General features: G+C 29.0%; 2 protein-coding genes and 1 long non-coding RNA gene across 9 annotated transcripts in view; 2 read left to right on the forward strand and 1 right to left on the reverse strand.

Moving 5' to 3' along the window:
• Nucleotides 1–1,036: 1,036 nt before the first annotated feature.
• Nucleotides 1,037–23,479, forward strand: part of LOC130670225 (uncharacterized) — a 94,508-nt gene continuing 72,065 nt past the window's right edge. For both annotated transcript variants that reach the window (XR_008990331.1, XR_008990330.1), the window contains exon 1: nucleotides 1,037–1,172. This is a non-coding gene — a long non-coding RNA (uncharacterized LOC130670225). The remainder of the gene's footprint in view (nucleotides 1,173–23,479) is intronic.
• The window catches only part of LOC130670219 (inhibitory POU protein), a 44,105-nt gene continuing 37,006 nt past the window's right edge, over nucleotides 16,381–23,479 (reverse strand). For 2 of the 5 annotated variants that reach the window (XM_057473512.1, XM_057473511.1), the window contains exon 4: nucleotides 16,382–20,001. In XM_057473512.1, coding sequence (XP_057329495.1) covers nucleotides 19,246–20,001 — 756 coding nt within the window. In that variant the 3' untranslated portion in view covers nucleotides 16,382–19,245. Of the gene's footprint in view, nucleotides 20,023–23,479 lie in introns of all 5 variants that reach the window. The other 3 variants (XM_057473509.1, XM_057473508.1, XM_057473513.1) reach the window with 2 other exon arrangements.
• Nucleotides 21,347–23,035, forward strand: LOC130670221 (uncharacterized). 2 transcript variants are annotated; one of them, XM_057473516.1, is made up of 3 exons: nucleotides 21,349–22,154; nucleotides 22,237–22,447; nucleotides 22,812–23,035. In XM_057473516.1, the coding sequence occupies exons 1-3, from the start codon at nucleotides 22,133–22,135 to the stop codon at nucleotides 22,813–22,815; spliced, it is 237 nt and encodes a 78-aa protein (XP_057329499.1). In that variant the 5' UTR covers nucleotides 21,349–22,132; the 3' UTR covers nucleotides 22,816–23,035. The 2 variants fall into 2 exon arrangements, with proteins under 2 accessions (XP_057329498.1, XP_057329499.1); XM_057473515.1 differs by having other exon boundaries at nucleotides 21,347–22,447.

Here is a 23,479-nt window from a genome sequence, read left to right on the forward strand (position 1 = left end):
ATGAAAACATAGACACGATTTATTTAAATGAATTGTTTTGCTACTTGTATTTCACATACTGATTAAATTATTATCATAAAATGTTTAATGGCTGTCAAATAATATTTAAAGACACTTGTTTTAGTAAATATAATTGCAAAAATATATTATTTATTTATTAAATCACGGGCTAGACGAGACCGGCGTCATTACGATGGCGGCAGTATGAAGTTGGACCCAGAACACTTGCGCAGTTGTGAGAGCGGTTGGTACGACCTGTGCAGTAGATTTAAAATTGGAGTGCGCGTGCGTAGAAACATTCTGGGTCAGTTCGCTCCCTCCTGACGCTCTCTCATTGTCGTTGTCATTTTATTCGGTTAAAATAATTATTTTAATTATTGTGACACTCGATTATAAGTGTACTGTTAGTTTTAAATAATTTTTTATCAAATGATGAACATTTTGTGATATTAATTTATGTGTGTCCGTGAGTGTAAGTTAGTAAATAAATTAAATTCAGTGCCGGCTTAGCTCTCGGGGTTCTCGGGTTATATAGCGCCATGTTTGTTGTCGGAATTTTAAAACGGGAATAAAAATAATTAAATGTGTTTTCTTTTATTGTAAATAATATAATTGAGTGATTGTGATAATTTGGTGATTAATTAGTGGTGATAATTGAATTGTTTTAGTGAGTGCTTGTGTGTTTAATTTATTTATTTCTTGGTGGTAATGTACTAGCACAGGCAGTGGAAAATGAAAATGGCGGGAGAGTGAGTAAATTTAAAAAAAATTATTGATTAAATTTTTTTATTCACTGATTATAATTATGAATCAAAATTCTAACAAAAATAATATTGTTTTTTTTTTAATTTTTTAATTTTATTTGATATAAATATTTCATTCATTTATTGGCAAAATTAAATTTTAAATCGTCCCGCGTAATTTTAAAGAGGGCGCTCTATTTAAAATGCCGTCATTGTAAACAATTCTGACACGTTTGTTTTTTTTTTTACCGAAAGATAATCAATTTATTCGAAAATATGAATCAATGGAAATAATAAAATATGAATAATTGATAATATTTAAGTACGAGCATTAGTACTAATGATTTATGAGAAATTATGTGGAAAAATTATCGACAATTATTATTTATTTAATTACTGAGTAGTAAAAAAATTATTGATAAATTTTAAGTAAGTCATTATTTAATAATTTTATTAATTAATAACTGTCACATTTTTATAAAAACTTGGCAATCAATCGATTTCGAGCACCGAGATTCCTCGAAAATTCAATGCCCTTTAAAATACGCAACAACATGACACTTAATTTTCATTTTCTAAGAGATATATATTTTTATACAAGTAAAAATATATTTACATCTCCAAAATTTACAAAATCCTCATGTCGGTACTCATTTGACAGAGCTTTTAATTTTCTGTTAGAAAATAAATTTATTTCAATTTTAATAGTTTAAATAGTAGTTTATACATATATATATTTTTATAAATAATTTAAAAATAATAACTTTTCAACATGTAGTCTTACAGGAAATCAAAAGTCCTTCAAAACGAGTACCAACACGACATACTTATTTTTCATATTCTAAAAGATATACATATATTTTATTTAATGCAATTAAAAATATATGTGTATCTTTATTATTAAATTTCTATTCACCGAACTATAATGGCTGTGAAAAAAAGACTTTTTTCGTCATTTTTATTTATAATAAAAATTTAATCAGATATCAAAAGATCAATAATGCGGTGATCAAAAGATTTGTAACTGAAAATTGGGAAACAAATCATGGAAAAAATTTTTTAGTATTCTGATATTTAGTCGTAATTTGGATTAATTGTTGAGACAACTACTTTTGTTATGTACCTGAATCGGAACGTTTTTCGCGCAACGAAAATAAAAAAAATTCATGTAATTCGACTGCTTAAGGGCGAATGAAGGGGTAGTTCCGGAGGTTGGGGGTGGCCTAAGATTTTCGGCTGACATACCAGTATATATAAGCGAAACATTTCAAAAATTAGTAATCCACTTTACTTTCTAATTTTTTTTTCGTTGCGCGAAAAACGTTTCAATCTTCAGGAACATCTTTTGTTAGACTTTATAGTTCGGAGAATGAATATTTATTTTAAGTTGGGTAGCAAATTTTCGGGTTGAGCAGCGTTGTTTGATTGTCGTTTTTTTCTTATTATTTTCTATACGATGTTTTCTTTTATTTTATTATTCATAATATGCAAAATAAGCACAACATTATATATTTACAACTTATATTTATAGACTACACAGAATAAGGGAATAAGTTTTGTTTTCGAATTTTATGCATCTGTTGTTATACTTTAGTTGTTAAAGTATATAAAACATGATTCAATATATATTTATAGAAGAAGTGGTTTTGAATAGACTTATTTTTATTTATTGTAACGACTAGAAATAATCCATATTAAAATTATATCTACAAAGCCTCAATTTTATCGAATAGAGTAGAACCCTGATTAAACAACTGAATTCGATCGAATTAAACAGAATTAAATTTTTAATTCTATTTAATTCAGATAAATTCTGTTAATTCGGTACCTAACTTAAAAATGAATTCTGTCTAATTCGGCAGGAAAACCAGAATTGGTCCAAATTAAAACGAATTTAAATAATTCTATTCGGTTTAATTCTGATTAATTCGGAAATAATTCTCCAATTTCTGGTTCTGAATCTGAATTAAACTGAATTAAAACGAATTTGAAATTTTTAAATCGGTTTTATTCTGTTTAATTCAAATTCAAATTTTCAATTCAGTTGAATTCTGTTTTGCAGAATTCGACAGAATGTAACAGAATTAAAATTTTTAATTCGGTCGAATTCAGTTGTTTAATCAGGGAAATCTTCTCTGAACAAGACGAATTATCTTGGCTCAAGAAAATCTCCACTGGGTTCCCGACAACGTTTGTCTCCCAAAATATTTTTTTGACTCGAGATATAAAAAAAAAAAAATTAGCGTATTGGAGTCCTCGAAAACTTAGCATTCCCTAAGTTCCCTCCCTCCTCTCCCCTATATTATTAATTTAAAAATAAAAGACGTTTTGTAAATAAAACTAAGGAAATATTTAGCACGCCAAATATTATTAATTAATTATGCAAAAATTTATATTAATAACATAAATTTTTGAATTATAACTGGAAAATATATAACGAGTTTATAATAATAATAATAAATGTAAATGGAGAGAAAAAGAGAAATGAAAACGACGGAAATTTCCACGCCCATTTAGTAATCCTCTGACGATGGTTGAGAGTTTACAAGGAATATTTAAAGTCTCCGCTAAGCTGGGATTAAACTAAGGAGAGAACATCTTGATTAATGGAGACAGGCTTTTGTTTTTTCCGTCACCAAACTACTATTTACTTTTTTTTTTTTTTTTAATACTTACAAACTTATTTAAAAAATTATTAATATATGCAATTATGTCAAATCTTGAATAGTAAAAAATTGATATGTACGTAAAGTGATTCATTATTATTAATACTGGCGTAGTATTTATTAAGTCTATTATTGCACAGTTAGAAATTTTGTGTATTTGCGTTAAAAATTTAAATCTGTTAATTTAACACAAACCGTCTAATTGCTTTTGGACATTATTTATATTAAATGATCAGAAAGTCGGGAATGTAACACATTTATTGTTATTCCAAAATTACCACAAAATTTTTGTTGTTTACTTAAACGTTCCTGTGATTCTCACTCGTTTTTCCATTACTACACAGAAAAAAAAGTTTTTTTGGCACAAAAAGTTGTCACTCGCCCCAAGATAATTTTTACTCGTGCCAAGAAATTTATTGTATTAAGAATTTAGTTTTAGAGAGGAAAAATTTCTTGTGCCAAGAAATTCTTTTTTTCTGTGTACAACCAAGCAAAGTTTTGTAGCAGCATTGGCGGCAAGAAAACTTGGATTGTAATTTGTACACAGAAAAAAAAATGCATATATGCAATTGAATATAACTATATATAACGTATACATTTTTATGATCAGGCTAATCAATATTTTAATTCTCATTTCACGTGAGGATAATTCAAAGCTTTGTTTTTTATAAAAACTAAGTGTTTGCTAAATTGACATTAGTTGTATTGAGATTAGATTAATATACTAGGGTTCGTTAAGTTTATGTGCTTATATATTAATTTATTCGAACACTATATTAATCTCTTAAATTTACCCAGAAAAATGACAAAATAAAAATGTCGATGTATTCAATTACTTAACATAAAATTTATTTTGACGATCGATATAAACGCGATGTGTTGAATTAACACAAAAATTTATGCGCCCGTTTGGAACAGACGATTTTTGTTAAATTTACCTCAAAGTTAAAACTGCGTATGATGAAAATTTAAGACGAAATTACTGATGTAAATGCAGACTATCGGGGACAAGAAATAAAAGCGGGATGGAAGATGCGCATGGAAATCGCGTGTGAGTTTTTGCGTCTAACATTATATTGCATGGCTGATGGCCCCTTTTATCTACTTTTCTCATGTACTTCGTTGAATATGAATAAGATAGTTGGAATGCAAGGACAATGTGCACGGTCTACAATTGTTCCAGCTCTTTTTATATATATACTATTGTAATATATGGTGTATTTCCAGTTTTCCAAATGGCATGACACTAGAGGTTTTAAAAAATTGTTTGAAAATTTTATTTCTATCCCGTCTCTTTTAACTTCATTGCAATGTCACTTTTTTCTCGAAGAAAATGTTTTCTCTGAAACTCTTCAATTGATATGAAAAATTTATCCATTATAATTTTTTAGTAAAATTAAATTTTTAATAGGTTTTTTTTTTTCGGAGTAAACTCAGCCCTCTAGTCTTTTTTAAAAACTTACTCTTCCAATAATTTTTTTTCTCAAAATTTCCCAGGTACCCCATTATGCCCCAGGTATCTCATAGTATTGTGTAGGGGAGGGGGTGGGCAAAACGGGGTAGTTATGGAAATATTAAATTTTCTAGGACTCAAATACGTTAAATCTTTTTTTTTTTTTATGATATTCAAAGTAAATAGAAAAATTTTCAGTTGCCGTTAAAAAAAAAATTTTTTTTATAAAATTTTGAGGGTACCCCGTTTTGCCCCCGTCCCCTATATAAAAAAATAATTAAAAATGAATCTAAAATGTCAGAGTTGCAATAAAAAAAAAAAAAGAGAAATTGTTAATTAAAATTTTACAACGTGAATATTTAAGTTTTTTATAGCTTTTATAAGAGAATTCGTAGCATCTGGGCGATTCGTTATTGTATAATATCAAGTAGAGAAATAAGTCGGGCACCATTGTCGGCACGAGGCAAAGTACTCTCCGGTGACGACGACAACGCGAGTAGTATGGGTCGACAAGAGAAAAGGAACTTCATATTTTTTCAATTAAGACACCGTGAGTCGTGAGAGGGCAGAGAAAATTCTTGAGTGCCGAGGGTGTTTCCAGCGCCATTAATGTGACCGTAAAACATCCCACAAGAAAAAGAACCTATTTAATCGAAGGAGAAAATAATATAGACTACCGTTGTTTATCACGTAAATATAAATTTACGTCCTAATGTCTACGTTAAAACTTTTTGAGAAAGTTAATCAGCAATCACCCCCGTTACAACTCTGACATTAAAATTTTTTATTCGATTCAACTTTGAATTATTTACTCAGTCATCCCTATTTCATTCGTTTTTATTATTTTCATAATTCACTTAAAAAAGTGTAATTAAAAAAGTTTTTATTTCCTGATTATTCGACATATTTATTTTACTGACATAAATTTTTAGGAAAACAATTTATGATTATTAATATTAGAAAAAAATTTATTGGGTTATTGGGTGGGAAGTGGGGTAAAAAGGTACATATGCAAGTATGTAATTTTTTTGACTTTTAAGTTTAATATTCAATTCGTTTTCATATATTTTTAACTAACTCTTGATCAATTTTTATTAATTTTAATAAAAAAAAAAAAAAGCCGTTGACCCTGTGGGGGTTCCATTGCCACCAAGTATACGTTCAAATCGGTTGATTCGTTTCAAAAATATCCTACGACAAAAATTAGTTTCTCAAAACTTCGAGATCTGATGAAAACTCAATTTTCGAAAATCGGACCGATACCAATGACTCTTCTTTTTTTGAAAATTTTCAATTTTCATAGCGGGAAGTTAAAAATACTTTTTTCTGGGGTATGACAATACCATAAAAAACTTTTTTATTATATTGAATTTTTTGTGTCCCGTTTTACCCCAGATACTCCTTTTGATAAAAAATCTATAAGTTCATAATTCTGGAAAAAAATTTCGTTTTCACTAAATTTTCAAAACGCTCTTTCATGCCCGGGTACACTCAAAAAATTAAATGATAGGAATTATCATCTAGTGATGGTAAAATTTTTACTGTCAATCCGATAGTAGTCAATATTATCTAGATGATTGTATAAATCATCTAGATCGTAATAATATTAATTACAATCCCTGATAGTAACTGTTATCATCCTGATGGTAATTTTTACCATCCTGATATTATTATCTCTATTAAAAAAAATTATAACACCAACTATCTTTGCATTTAAAAACTTTCGAATAATTCTAGATGATTGGAATTAAAAATTTAGAATTATAAACACAATTACTTAATTTTCTGAGTGTATTTTATAGTGGCCCACTTTTCCCTAAAAATATGAAACCTTAAAAAAAAATCCAGAAAAGCTAAAAAAATAATTATACTAAATATTTATTTTTTCTATCACTAAAACCCCCATAATTATCAGTAATTTCCTCTGTCTTGTTCGTTCTGTAACCACAAAATTATCCAAAAGGGGATGATGTCACCCTTAGCCTCTTCGACGATACTTTGGATTATCTCGTAGTCGCTTGGACGAATGCTGGAAGTGGTCGGGATTAGACGAACAATAAGAGAGAAAGACAAGAGTACACGTATAATAAGTGAAAGAGTATGAAAGAGAATACCCTGTATACCATAGCACGTAGAATTCGCTCGTTCAGGATAATGTCGAGAGTGAGATAGAGAAAAGCGCGAACCGGCTGATAAAAGGGGATAGGGGTTAGAGAGGAAAAGTGGTTTTTGGGAGAGTCGGGTAGGCCATAGGGGGTGATTGTGTGCTGTTTCATGTATAATTCACCTATTCCATCGCTCGAGTATCGTGTCGGCAGCTTGTCTGTGTGTTCATATATATTCCTATGTATGTACATACACATCCATTTACATTCATACCTACATATATATAAATATATGTATGTGAAGATACTTTACCACCTCTCTTACCAGTTGCTGTCGCTCAAAACCGTAATATCTGTTCCACTGTACATTCTCTTCCCGCTTTTATCGCTAAAACAATCATCTATACAATTGTCACTGTATGACATTCCTTCAACTTGTACCTCTCTGCCTTTGTTAGTTTGCAAATGTTCATAATAAAATTTTCGTTTGAAAGAAATATTACCTCGAAATTTTTTTTAACACAAAAAAATTTTTTTTTCCATACCTACAATGTAGAGTAATTTTTCATGTAAACATATTCTTTAGCAAAAGCTACTGGTATTAAAAATACATTTTTTTTTGCATTCTGTTTTTACGACGTCGTATGCTCATGTTACAAAAGTATCAAAAATATGATATTACAAAGTTGGCATGGCGCCGGTGAACTACGACGGCAAACTTTATTTTACTTGATGTTTTCTGTCATACATAAGTTTTTTTTTTTTTTTTCTTTGCTAGACTAAATACGCATAATTCCTATAAGCTTACAATTTCGCGTGCCGAGGCTTATTTCTGATACAATAGCGTTCAGTATCTTTCCTGTGGTAAGCATGCTAGAGTTTCTGAACATGAGCATATACTTTTCTTTATGCATGCACATCTTTTTGAATTATTTATAACTCACTTGTAACAAGTTTTTATTGAAAATGCTCACTGACCAAACTGCCCTTATATATCCCCTTTTTCTGCAATAATAATAATTTTTTTTTTTTATCTCTATAATTTATGTAGCTCGTACACAATTTTATGTAGTTCTTTCTCATTTTTAATTCATATTATATATATTGTGTGCTTTGAATTATTTATTTTTTTTTTATTTATAAAAAAATATTCTTTGCTCACAACATTTTTTTATGTTTGTTGTCGTAAAAATAATTTTTAAGGGGAACCACTAGTGTGACCGCCTGAAAAAAAGATTATTTTTGGGAATTTTTTTAAAGAAAACTTCTGCATGGAATGTTTTGATGTTTTAAGGATATATTTGTGGATATATAATAAATATATGATAAAATTTTTGGACCAAAAAATTGAAAATTCACCGAGTTATTCGCAATCTCCCATGGCTCAAAAAAAAGTCCCCCACTGCTGAAAAGAAAAATTGAAATTTAACAAAATGGCGGGGTTTTTAAAAAAAGTTTCAATTTTCGCGCGAAAATTTGATGATTTTTGGCCTGCCAAAATTACATTATCTATTCGATCGGAAAACTGGAGGTTCGTGGAATGGAGAAACGTATAAAAGAATCTGCAATAAGAATCAAATCGATCGGATGGTTTGTCTTCGAGTTATAACTGCAGCAATTTTGAAAACTGTAATTTCGAGAACCGATGAGCGGCTGCTCTTCAGGTGGCTGTAACTCAAAAAAACTATTTAAGATGCACTTTAAATTTGAGTATGTTATTTTTGAAGCTATAGACTATCGAAGTATGCAAAAAAAATTTGATTTTTTCAAAATTTCACACTAGTGGTCCCCTTAAAAGACAAAAAAAAAATGTTCGCATCAAATTTAAAATTATTTGTTCCATTGTTTGCCCAGTTTTAATACTCTACAAAAATATTTACCCAAAGTAATTAATGAAAAAAAAAAATAAAACTTAAACCATAACATTGAAAAAAAAATAAAATATTGTAATTGAACCAATCAAGATTCATAATACAAAGTTTACGTTCAGCGGACAATTGTCCTGAGGCAATTGTGTAACACAGTATAAGAGAGCACCCGTCGAAAGTGGAACGATAAGGCAAACAAGATTTGTAACACAAAAGCAACCTCGTCGCTTGCCACATGTTCCCTCGTTTATGTCAAGCCAAGTATACACATTTGCTCCTTGTGCTTCACTCAAATGCTTGTGTCTTTGTGTTTGAAATACTCCCTTCTCTCCTCTAACACTGCCATCATCTCCACTTCTATCCGTTTCATGGTACATATATACACCAAGTATGTACATAAACGTGTCGTATATATATAAACGTCACGCATCCATGTATTGAACATGCTCATAGGACCTCGGTCCTTACGGGCCTCTCTGTACGAGCAAACAAACCCTCGAGTCTCGATCGTTGTTTACACGCTGTGCCAATTACCCGCGAGCTACTGATTGCCACTGCTTCTAGTTCAGTTATCGCTTGTTCTCTATACTCTATGCTGTGAATTGTTTCATATAACCTGATGGCATGCAGGATTTATATCAGAGACATTAAATCAAGAAATAGCTATCAACGAGAAAAAAAAAACAATGCTATGAAAAAACTGCACGGAAAAAAGACCAGTGGAAAAATTGCAGTTTTCAGTGCAGAAATAGGGCTCTCGTATGAAAAACTTCAAGTATTATAGTTTGTACTGTAATAATTGAGGATTCTTGTATATAAGAAAGTAATCGCAATTTTAGATACCAAATTTTACAGCTTCTAATGTATTTTTAGTTGAATGAAAGTTTATTATGAACCCGGGTCAAAAATAAAACTTGATTTAGACTTAGTTTACCAAATCGAAATTTGGAGCTGTTTTTCACAAGACAAACTCAACATTTTTTTACGGAGATATGAAGTACATTGAGTTTTCGCCTTGGTTTAGACTTAGCTAGCTTACTTAGTCACGATTTAAGACGAAAAAGTTTTAATCGAGTCGAAATTGACTTGGTTTAGACTTATTCGACTTAAATTATAAGGCGAAAAAGCCAAAACTAAAGTGAAATAATTTTTATATATTAAGGCGAAATTAAGGCAAATAAGTAACTTTTTTTCGACTTGATTCAGCAAGTCAAAAGTAAGGTGAATGACCATCGGGCTCGAAGTAAAGACGAATAAGTTCAACTTAAGATCAAAAAATACAAATAAGTTGAAACTAATATGAAAAAAGTTCAAAAACTTGACAAAAATTTAATTTCAGTCGAAAAAGTCGAGATTTTATCGAAAAATCGTCGGTAATTCGATAACTTCAAAAGAAAATAAGGTGAAGCGAGCCTGAATCAAGTTTTATTTTTGACCCGGGAATGAAACGCTATTGAGGTCTGAAAGAAAGTCTTATTTGAAACAGTAATAATTGCTAAATAGTTGCTACGTCTCAGAAATAATGTAATTTCTACGGTTTCGGAGAAGGTCTTTGCTAATATTAGAAACTGTAATTTTTCCATTATCTTTTTTTTCGTGTGTTTTTATATATACATTTTTTAATTTATCTAATTATTATACTGTAAAAAATTTGCGAAGTGAACCCGAAGTAAATGCGAAGCGGCTGACTGTTTATTTATTTAATTCCCTTGGAGTAAAATTCACTTCGAAGGGAAGTTTATTTTAATATTGAATCTCCGGTTCGGAGTGAAATTCATTCCTAAAAGGATATTATTTTAATATTAAAACTTAGAATCGGAGTAAATGCGGATTTGAATAAAATCCAGATCACTCCGTTGAAAAACCAAACTCTGTATTTACTCCATTTGCAGAGTGATTTTTTTAAACTCCAGAACTCTGAGTGAATTCGGACTTAAATCAAATTTGCAATCACTCCGAAATCACTTCCAATTTTTTACGGAGTAAATTTATATGAAAAGGAAAATTTAATGGAGGTGAAAATATTAAGCAATTTATTTATATTTATGATTTTTATGACTAGTTTTATTTTAATTTGAAAATCATTTTTTTTGCAATATCCGAGAAAAAAAAATTTTTTATTTTTAATTTTTATATGCAAACTATAAATTCTTATTTAAGAAACAATCAATAAGTAATATTTTGATTTAACTTGACCCACTTATTTATTCTCAAAATATACTTACCTCATTTTCTCAATATTTTTTTTTTTATTAATAAAATAATTGATTTTAAAAACATAACTAAAATAACTTCACTTTGATTAATTTTATTTAACGATATGTAAACCAAATTATCTCCTGGTGTGAAAGAATGGCATCCATTTAAAATAAAAATTTAATTTTTATTGCGATGCTTGAACTTTTTTTCTAATGTTTAATCAGTGGGTGTATTAGTGCAAACAGATGTAATCAGACAATTATATATAATGATGCTTTTTTTTTTGTTTCCATAAGAACAAACATTTTTTTTCTAGTTTTTTAAACTTGCAATATTTCAAGCCGATGGTCAATCCGAGTACTCCAGTATTCGTGACCGCTTCATAAATATATAATTCTGTGCAAAGAACGATAGTGAAACTGCACGCAATGTGATCACGTTTGAGTGGAGATTTTATTTGAACATAAAAATAAATAGTGTCTATACGAGAAATGATACTAATCTGATTTGCAATTAGAAGAGACAATATTGCTTTAGATTTTTTTTTTTTAAACAAAATGATGATAGGAAATAAGGACGTTGAAATAATCACAACAATCGTTTTTTTTAATTTTTTTTTATCAATAACATCAAGATTTATTTTATTATACTATATAATTATTTATAGTTGAGTAAAGTATCTGGAACAAAATTGGACATGAAGTTTATGTTAAAATGACTTATGGCACATGATATGTACAACAAAAGGGGATAAACTCACATACAATTTAAGTTTAATTCATCGGCATTTTTTTCTACCCCTTTTTGACATTGCGTGCAATTTTATTAACTTTATTTTAAACTGATTTATTGCCTGTTTTTTTAAATTTCATTATTCATACGGAAAGAAAATTAATTTAACGGTTCCAATAAATTACGGAAACTATTTCTGTAATGTACAGAAATTTTTTTCATGTGTATATGATAACCATTCCTAATTTTATGGGAAATATTACCGCCGTTTTTGAAAATCTTTACGGGTACATTTTACCAGAGGGCGAAATAACCGACGAAAAATTAACTGACTGACAAAATAACCGGAAAAATAACAGTTTCATAATTTTTTAGCTCATATGCGAATGTTAAATTTAAGATTCCATGGAAAAATTACAGCGTGAATAGTAAACTCGAGTTTCTTCGTCGGAAAAGTGTAAAAATTGAAAGCCTGCATTGATTTTTAAAAATTTCTTGTAAAAATTACAGTATTTGTTGCAAGTTTACACTTTTTTGTTCAAAGAATCTGTTCTACTGTTCACACTGTAATTTTTCATTTCTTTCCGTGTATAGTTAAAAATCGTATTTTTTTAACAATATCTGTCTACACCCGTACGAAAAAAGTATATATCCAGGATATATACGGGCAAAACTGCACTGTGAAAAATTCCCAACAAATTTTAGTATGGGTGCATAGTAACACCGGACTATAAGGAAACTGGTACAAAATTTACAAGTGTCTCATAGTAAACGTATGCGCATAGGCCACAATCGTGTAATCTGCGCATACGTTTACGATGGGACACTTGTAAATTTTGTACCAGTTTTCTTATAGTCCGGTGTTACTATGCACCCATAGTAAAATTTATTGGGAATTTTTCAGTGTGAATATATGTCTCATATATGCGGCATATATTCAAATTTGTCCGAAGATAAACGGATATATACTTTTTCCGTGCAGACACCTATTTCATAATTTACAAAATTATAGTTTGCATAGTTTTTTGATACTTGATATCTCTTCTATTTTTACGGTCATTACATAAATCGGTTATTTTTCCGAGGTGATTTGGCCGCGGATATGTCGTTGCGGCATTTCATATGGAAATGGTTCCCATATTTATTAGAACTTTTATCATTATTATAATCGTTTCCCATCATGCATAGACATTATTTTCACGTCTATCGGAACAATTTCGACAATAGCATGAAGTCTATTCTCGTATATGAGTACACGAAAACAGTTCTTATAATTTTCTCTCCGTGAATTTAAATCGAATATTTTAATTTATTGTTTAGTTTAATCATAAAAAAAATATATGCTCATGTGCAAATAATACTGAAGTACCGTTCAGCTGTAAAAAGAAAATGTAACAATTTCGAAAATGTTTTCTTTCAGCAACTGTATAGTTTTATTTTTCAAGAAAAGTTATTATCGGTAACATCGATATAAATATTTAAAGCCCAATCGAAAATTTCACTAGCGAAATAGCAATCACAAGATTGCTGACAAAATTACTTTATTTATTTATTTATTTATTTTTTTTTACACAACAATTTACAATAAGTACATTCACATCAGCCAAATATATACAAATCTGAGCAGTATTTTTTAAAAATTAATATTTCATATCTGAAACTCTGGGTTCAAAATTTTTCAAATTTACCTCTCTATCATTTTAGTTTTTATTTTGCACGCAACGTACTCGCACATAAATTTCTACATTGTCAGGCAATTAAACTAGTATTTTATTTATTTTTTAAATATGATATGTCTCCGATACATTCTTATACAACGTTTCATTAGTCCGAGATTTACTCGCCAACAATTTTTTAAATTAAATACATTTTTTTCATGGAATCATTATTATACATAATGATGATAATAATAAGAATAATTAATTTAAATCCCATTATATTTATGTTGTAAAAATGTTCGCGAGGAAGACTCGAACATTTAACAATTCGTTTGGCTTCTGTTTAAGTGTGTCCGTGTGTCTATGAATTATTATTTTTTTTTTTAATTAATTTATCAATAAATTTGTATAAACATTTCAATTAAATACATATATAGTAAAATGTTTATTATTATTATTATTTTTATTATTATTATAATTATAATTAGTACTGTTATAATTATTATTATGATTATAATGATTATTATTATTAATATTATTATAATTAATTCGATATAATTATTTCTCCTTTTCTTTATACAAAAATCAAAACTAATAAAACTCGCGCACAAATATTACTAATTTTAAATTTAATTATTTTTCATAAAACATTTAAAATTATTTATAAATCATTAATATATGAAATACATTATTTATATTACAAAACAATAATTTGTCTACGTGAGTGCACCATATATTTTAAATGGTTGCTATTTATTTAAAATAACATGATGATAAGAATAATAATAACAATAAGATTATTGTTACTATACTTAAAATAAAATATATGTAAGACATATTTATTGCTTTTATGACGCATTTCCGATTACTGATATTCAAATTTTAATTTTTGAATATTTATGGATATTTTATTTATATGTTTATACAAAATACATATGAGAAACTATTTAATAAAAGTGCGTGGGTTAATTATGGAAATTTAAAAGACCTGAGGAAAATAAATTGTGTTGGAAAAATTTGGTAGACTTATTTTAAGTATTTTTTTAACAGCAGAAACATCATTTTTGAAGTTCAATTTTTTAATTATTTCTAAAATAATTATTCGGGCTCAATTTCGTATTTTTTCATGGATATTTGGTGAGTAAATTTGAAATTTTTGAGTTTATTTTTCAAATATTTTTAGAATATGAATCCACTCCGTCAATCGTAGTTTCAAAAAAAATCCCTCCGCTTAAGAAGTAAATAGGGAGTTTGTCTGTTGATTTCGGAGTGATTTGGAATTTATTTCACTCGAATTCGGAGTTTCGATATTAAAATAAATTCCCCTTCGAAGTGAATTTTACTCCCAGGGAATTAAATAAATACTCCAAATTTAATCCGCGCAAAAAATCGAAAAAACATTTTCCCGCCGATTATTAAACCGATTTAGATAAAAATTTGAAATTTTTCCGTACTGTAAAATTAAGAAATGACAGAAATAAAATTTTTAAATTTTTAATTGCTTACCGAAAAAAAAATCGAATTATTGAAACTACTTTTTTTTCGATCACTTGTTATAATTTGGGCGCAAAAATAATTCAAAGAATGAACATTTAAATTAATATATATTAGTATTCATAACGTCAACTAAAGGTATGCGTTAAATTACCTAGATGAATTCACATGTTTCCAATTACTACGAAAATTGCAAATTCATACTATATGCAGTATAATAAAAAAATTTTGACAAATAATCCAATGCTAAAAAAACGCGTAAATAATTGAGCCCGCGAAAAATAAATTTTTGCAAAAAGCTGAATAATTTAGCACTTAAAAATTTTTGGAAGTAAAATTCGTGTGACCAATATTCAATGTATATATAAATTACTTACATAAACATTGCATACCAAAAGTGATTTACAAAAATTGTAAGTATAGTTTAAAATAAACATTAGGCTATTTAATTGAGCAGAAATCAGTTAGAAAAAAAAAATTAAGTGGTTAAAAAAATTATAAATTCAATAACTATAATTATGCACTTTATATACTCAGCTCCTCATATATACTTACATATATAATAATTATTAATTTAATTACTATAGAAACATATTGCAATGACTTGTTACCCTGTGTTTGATACCTACAGAATATTTGTCAAAAAAAAAATATTTTCAATTAAATTTTGAAATTATAATTATATTTTACACAATTAAATAAATATAACAACTGCTATACAGAAAAAGCCGCAAGAAAATTTTTACTTGCCCCAAAAAATTTTTTGAATTATAAATTGCACGGAGAGAAATGTCAAGTTAATATGCATATGTAGCATAGTAATAATTACATTACTCTATAGTTTGTATAAGCAGTCACACAAGAGCGGCGTGACAAAAACTATAGAGTAATGTAATTATTACTACACGGAGAGAAATTTATGGTAACCGCTCCTAGTACGTTTATGAAATATCATCCCATACCGTTATGGTAATGATTACTTGGAATTATGGGATATAGGCCCATACTTTCTGGTAAAAGTTCCCATAAGTATGGGAATAATTCCTATAATTATGGTAACAGTTCCCATATCGCATATGAAAGAATTATGGCAATGATTACCATAATATTATGGTAATCGTTCCCATAATACTATAGTAATCGTTACCATAATGTTATGGTAATGGTTACCATAATGATGTAGTAATGGTTACCATAATATTATGGTAACCATAACTATAATATATAGTCATAGTTACCATATATTATGGTAATGGTTACCATACGTCATGGTAATGGTTACCATAATAGTATAGTAACGATTACAATAATATTATGGTAATGGTTACCATGTATTATGGTAATCATTACCATAATATATAGTCATGGTTACCATATATTATAGTAACGATTACCATAATGTTATGGTAACGGTTACCATAATATTATGGTAACGATTACTATAATATTATAGTAATGATAACTACAATATATGGATGCCGTTCCCATAATCAACATTTCAAAAAAACCGGTTATCATGCATTATGGGAATCATTCCCATAATATATTGTAATTGTTACCATAAATTTCTCTCCGTGTATGCTGCATAGGTATATTTACTTGAAATTTCCTTCGTGTGAAACCAAAAATTTTTTTAAGACGAGAAAAAATTTATTGCGCCAAGAAATAATTTTTTCTGTATAAATAACATAATTTTGAGTAAATTAAAAAATATCTTTGATTTAAAATCAAATTTCTTATCATTTTGATTTGACCTATGTCAAATTATTTAATTTAATTACCAGACCAGTTCTTTATTGGGAAGAATAAAAAACTAAAACAAAAACAAAAACAAAAACAATAAATATTATATTTAAATTACACACTAAGTATTGCACTATTACTTCATCATTCATACACTCAGCTAATGAGAAAAAAAAAAGTTATTATTCAATAAGTCTATTTAATCTCTCTAAAAAATTACTTATCCACTACATTTGTACAACTTACAAATATATTCTGCATATTTTATATTTTAAATAAACAAATTTATATTTATTCATTACGTTTTATCTTAACTTCATTTGGTATTGCTGTAATTACGTACATATTAATAAATTAACTTCATTATTTTCTCCCTCTCTTTTTTTAAGATACATATATATATATAAAACAATAAAAATAAATAAAAATCATTTACTTCATCATTACATTTAAATATTTCAGTAAACAAATAAATGAAATAAAAATAATAAATAAACAATAGCTATTGTATTTGTCCTAATGACTTAATGGTATTGCTTGATCGATATTATTATAATACAGTCTTTTCACTGATTGTCCAATATCACTACATAACACTTGGCTTATATTTTAAATTCATCTCTCACTTTTCTCTAACTTTTTATTTTAAATCTGCGAAACTTTATCCATATCAATTATATATTTATGTGTATATTATAATTAATATCACTTTAACGTGCAAATAATAATCACGTTTCATTATAATATTATCATTTTAAATACCGATAATGTCATTTTTATTATTTCAATTTTTAAATTAATATTTAGCTTTTTTCGGTTTAATTCCTCCACTTTCGAACCTTTCGTCTTGTACTTTTCCAAGTGATTGTAAGTGTACATGTACGTATGTATTATATATATATATATATTTTATATATATATATATTAGGGTGCGTCATTTCAGAATAAATTTTTTTTTTCAAGTGCATGTGGAAAAAGTCATAGTTCAACATAAAAGAAAAATTTTCGCGCAAGAAAAAAATTCTATCCCGATTTCAGATCTAGCTCATGGAAAAATTTGATTTTCCCATTGAAATAACACAAGAAAATTTTTTTTTCAAACTTTGAGTTTTTTTAACTCACTAACAGATCAATATATCGAAGAAACTAATACATGATTTCGTAGAAAATTGAATGCTCTAGAAAAAAGATCTCATCATTTCTTGATAAATCTACCCGTTCATAAGTTAAAGTTTGAAGTACAATAAATTTCCATATTATTTGACTTTTTCGGCGAAACTATCAGACTTATAACAAAATGTCATAGGACCTTTTTTGAAGACCATTTCATTTCCTACAAATTATGTCTCAAAAATTTTTCGAAATTCCGATACACTCTATAGTTATTTGCATTTATATAGACATCAATTTATTCAAAAATAATCGCGTTCTGATTTTGATTAATTGTAAAAATGAAAATTGTATATTTTTTTACTTCAAGTTCTTTATTCATTTATTCAATATTTGACTGAACTTCTGTAAAAGTATTCTCGTTATTAAACAATTTTTTTTTTAGCGAAAGTAAATAATATCAGTCTGACATTTTTATTCTCGCGCGAAAATTTTTCTTTTGTGGTGAACTATGATTTTTTCCACAAGCACTTGAAACAAAAAAATGTTGCTCCGAAATGAAGCACCCTAATATATAATATATAAATATATATATGTATTGGTACATCCATGTTTTCAAAAGGTATATAAACTACCAAGTGAGCGTGGGAATTATGTTCAGTCCGTCCACGATGCATTTTACCCATTTATATATATGGATATATATGTATATATATTTTTTTTTTCTTTGATAGTTTTAAATAAAAAAAAATTTCCTTGTGTAATATAACATATCCATAAGTAAGAAAGAGACAGAATATAATTTTACACGTCTACTCTATAGACATCAAAGTGGGTTACGTTTGATCGATTTGACCGCAAGTATATTTTGCTTTACACAAGGACGCGAAGAAAACGAGAGGGAGAAAATTGTACGGAATGAAAATAAATTTAATAACAATAATAATAATAAGTAATAAAAAAAATAACGGGATTGTGAGAGAGGGAGAGAGAGAAAAAATAATGTGAGAAATTAAGGTAAGACAGTTGGAGGGAGGAAGCTGAAAGTTTCTCTCTCTCAGCGTAATGTATATCGATGAAATATATTTTTGTCTCTTTAAAATAGTCACTTTCTTTTCCGACCCTCTGTATAATAATCAATTTTCACAAATCAAGTGTTCAGATTAAATCGATTACACGCACGATAATTTTTAGTCTTTCCGTCACTTAAAATTTTATTTCTTCTCCGTAATCTCTTAAAGTTTATAAATTATTATATTTTTATTTATTTATTAAAACTATTTTTCACGACTGTAACAACAATGTCTGACATCCACCAGCAATTTAATTGATAGTATTATTATTACTATTATTATTATTAATTAAAAATCTACGGCCATCCTTGATACTCACTGAGTGGTTCGGGTTTTGGCTCAAGATTCGTAGGTGCTGGTGGCGGATACAGTCAGTTTTGTTGTCACAAACCACCCTCGGGTCAATGTTGAGCCGCGAATTTCATACGTTTCTGTTTTTGTCGTTGATTACAAAACCAAACTCTCACGACATTTTTTTTCAAGTCTAGTTTTTCAGCAATCGCGGCTATTTTTTCACCAGACGGACGCGGTTGCACGGCAAAAAACGCTTCCAGTGATCGTTTTTCAGGTGCAGCAATACTCGTACGCTTTCGTTTTTTTTCACCAGCTGGTAATACGGATGGTGCATCTGGATCACGCCTTTTATTTTTAGCCTGTGCCTCAGCTTCCTCTAACCATGCTTGCAAAATTGGCTTCAGTGCAATCATATTATTGTGTGATAGAGTAAGTGATTCGAAACGACATATCGTCGATTGTGACAGCGCACCGACACCAGGTAATTTTAAATTAGCGAGTGCTTTTCCTACATCCGCTTGGGTGACACCCAACTTGATGCGTCTCTGCTTGAATCTTTCGGCGAACGCTTCGAGTTCACGTGGATCTGTGTCGGCATCTGGATGAAGGCCTGCAGCCGCGGCCGCAGCTGCTGCTGCTGCCATTGCTGGGTGATGTGAGTGTGGAACGCCGCCTCCGATGTTCGCATGATGATGATGACTCATCATGCCATTCATCCCGCCATATACTGATGGTCCATGAATACCGCCGTGATGGCCAGGTCCACCGCCACCCCCTCCGCCGCCTTCGGACATTGGTGTCAGCGTTGTCATTGAATTCGCTGGATCCAACATGTCCAGACTCTCCATTCCAGGATGACTCATCTGCAAGCATCGAGCGATCAACTTTTAATTCGCGCAAGTTATAAATTTATTACATTTTAATAATATCGAGGGCCCAAGATTTTATTTGTTATGCATCTTAATAATCTTAAGACCCTCGATTCGGCTTTTATACAATTTATCGCTATAAAAAAAATGGAGAGCTGGGCAACGTGGAGTATTCAAAAATTTTTTCATGATACCAGCATCGAAACTTGCCGCGAATGAATAAACAAACGCGAAAATTGCGAATGTCTTCAATCAGCGGGCAGAAATATGAGTTTCGGACCTTGAAAAGAAACAAATAATGAAATCCAATGATGGTAATCATGAAAAATCTAGTCTGTGATAGAGGATAAAACTCGATTTCAGAATACGGGTAATTGCACTGAGAGAACAATTTATTTGAGCCAAATGAGTTTTGTTTCAGGTAAATAAATCCCATATTTGAATGGACCCAATCCGTATCTATTTGAGACAAAGATATGGTTCATTTGAATGAAATAATGATTTGTTTATAGTTAACAAATCTGTATTTGATAGCGCCACCAGCCGTAGTGGAATTTTTTTCAACCAAGATTTGTTAACTATAAACAAAATGATACTAAATTGCGCCGACGTCTACTAACTTTTAAATTCTTAAAAAATAATAAATTATAAAAAAAAAAATATTTAAAAAAATTGCACTTATAGATTTTTTAATTTCCTACATATGCATTTTTTTAGTTTTTATTTTTTTTTGTAATTAATAAGTTAGAAAAAAAATTCAAAAATTATTAATTGTCTGCCAACTTCAGGATCATATAAACAAATATATATTTGAATGAAATAAATGATTTTGTTCAATCAAATAAATTTATTTATTTGGCTCAATTAAATTGTTTTCTCAGTGTAGCCAACTTCACCCTGGTTTGAAATCGTTTCATTTCATTCCTTGTCACACAATATACTATTTTTTTCAAAATTAAATTGTCATTCCCTACTATTCCAATTTTATTCTTAAGGGGTTAGGGGTAGTCAGAATTTTCAAAAAATCGATTTTTTTTTTTTTGCATTTTCTTAAAGTATAATATTTTAAAAATATTGTGTGAAAATTTGAAGTGAATCCGACAAATTCTTTTCGAGTTATTTAACAATGACCAAAGGACGCTCGGGTGCTACGTGGCATTCGAGAGCAGGTAGCTAGAAACAGCTGCAAGCAACCGACCTTTCGGGTTTCATTGTCATGAATATCTCCCCATTTTAATGTATTTATTATTATATATATATATATATATATATATATATATATATATATATATATATATATATAGGATATATAAATATATATATCCTTCTATATATATATATATCCTTCTACATATATTCACAATTTGTAGGTAGTACAAGAACTGAAAAATAATTTTTGGTTGCCAGTATACCTGTAGTCGTTGCACTGATCAGTCGATAGTTTTGTGATAAATTATTTCTCAAGTGAATTAAATTATTAACCATGGGACGTGATTCTAGAAAGGTTTCAAGAGAACTTCGGAGTTCTGAAAAAATTAATAAGTCGCGTTCAGTCAAAAGAAAGAATGTTTTTAATCCGAAAACAGCCGAACGTGATGAAAGTATTCAGAGTACATCTTCTAAAAAATTAAAACAAAACACTGAAGATGATGTACCTGAAGACAGCAGTACTGAATTTCGAATAATAAATTTTATTCAGGTATTCACTGCAATTTCTGCTCTTATAAAATGTAAAAAATGTGATGGAAATGTAGTGTTTCAAACAGCAAGTACACGTGGGCTGGGATTCAAAATTGTAGTTGCATGTAATAACTGTGGAAATGAATATATTCCTTCCTGTTGAAAATATGAAATCTGCTATAATGGCAACCTTTTATCACTACGGCTCGAGTGATGAAAAACCGAATCATGATATGTGTCCAAAAGGCGAAGAATCTTGGTGCTCTTACCAGCGCGCTGAAGCAAGAGGAGAGCTTGATACCTTTTCTCACGATTATTCTCCTTTACCTTCTGATGTTTTAAAAGCTATCAAGCCTATATACGAAGATCTTAGTAATGAAAATTTACTTTCAAGATGTGTAGGTGGATTCAATCAGAATAATAATGAAAGCTTTAACCAACTAGTATGGAAAATATGCCCAAAAACGGTAAATACTAGTTTTACTATCGTACAAATAGCTGCATACGTTGCTATGTGTATATTTAATGAGGGTATAAATTCATTATTAGTCTTGATGAATACACTAGGACTTAATTGTGGGCCTAATTCTCATCGGTATGCAGAAAGAATGGATGCTGCACGTATCAAAGTAGCAGATAAGCGCGCTAATGATAACACCCGAGAAGGTCGATTGCAACGTAGGCACCAGCAAATCGATATTTTGGAAGCTGCTATGTCGGCTGAAGAGCTATTATATGGTCCAGGAATAGATGACTCAGTGTAAGTTATTAAATAATTCTTATAATTCGACATAAATCCATAGCAAAACTTTAAATGCGTTTTTCTCAAAACTATGTTTTCTGAACTGGTGATCACTGTAACTTAAAAACTGCTCGGTAGATTTCAATAAAATTTTTTGTACTTTTGAAATACATTAAAAACTCGTGCCTGATCGAAGGATTTTTTTTTTTTTCAAAAATTTCGATTTTTTTTTAACAATAAACTGTCGGTTTTTTTCTCGAAAATTTGAAAAAAATTTCCTGAGGCCGCCATTTTGTTAATTTCGAAAAAAAAAAAAAAAGCTTCGATCAGGCACAAGATTATCTATTAATAAAACTAATTTTTCTTGTCCGATTGATTTTAGATGAATCTCCAAGGACTTATGATGATCACCGCAAAGGACTTCGGGAGGAACGGGCTCTACAAAAACAGCGATAACTTTTTGAATTATTAATTTTTTTTTTTGAAATTTTCGTGAAGTCAAATCGAAACGTGTTCTAATAAAGCTATGTTTTTATTTTTGTCAAATAAAGTAATTAACTACAAAAAAAAAATTATTGAAAATCATCATTTTTTCATACCCCTGAGTACCCCTAACCCCTTAAACAATTTAATGAACCCGGGAATTATTTATGAAAAATTGTTTATTTCCACGCGTTTTCTCCCAAACCAAATTGCAAATTAAATTTATTATTTTCTGAAAAAACTTTTTTAATTTTTTCCAGTGCTCTATTTTTTTTGAAGTACAAAAAAAAATCTTTATTGATGCCAGTTGAAAAATGACTTTTATTTCCCGTAAATGATCAAACTGTGAAAAATATAACGTATTCTAGACCGGAAAATTATTTTTTGTGTTTTGCGTCCCTATTTTCCCGGCTCTATAGTTTATTTATTTATTTATTTATAGCAATGATATTGATGTTCGACCTTTATACATGAAAAATTTTATTTTACACGTGTCTAGTAGTACTAACTCCTATATTTGTTTGCATAATTTTCCGCTTTTGAAAGATATGTTGTTTTGTATTTTTT

Source organism: Microplitis mediator, chromosome 6 (genome assembly GCF_029852145.1).
Source record: "Microplitis mediator isolate UGA2020A chromosome 6, iyMicMedi2.1, whole genome shotgun sequence".
Taxonomy (NCBI): domain Eukaryota; kingdom Metazoa; phylum Arthropoda; class Insecta; order Hymenoptera; family Braconidae; genus Microplitis; species Microplitis mediator.

What these genes read in the sequence shown, in the direction of transcription:
- LOC130670221 (XM_057473515.1), top strand. Translation starts at nt 21,828, where the DNA reads ATGAATATATTCCTTCCTGTTGAAAATATGAAATCTGCTATAATGGCA.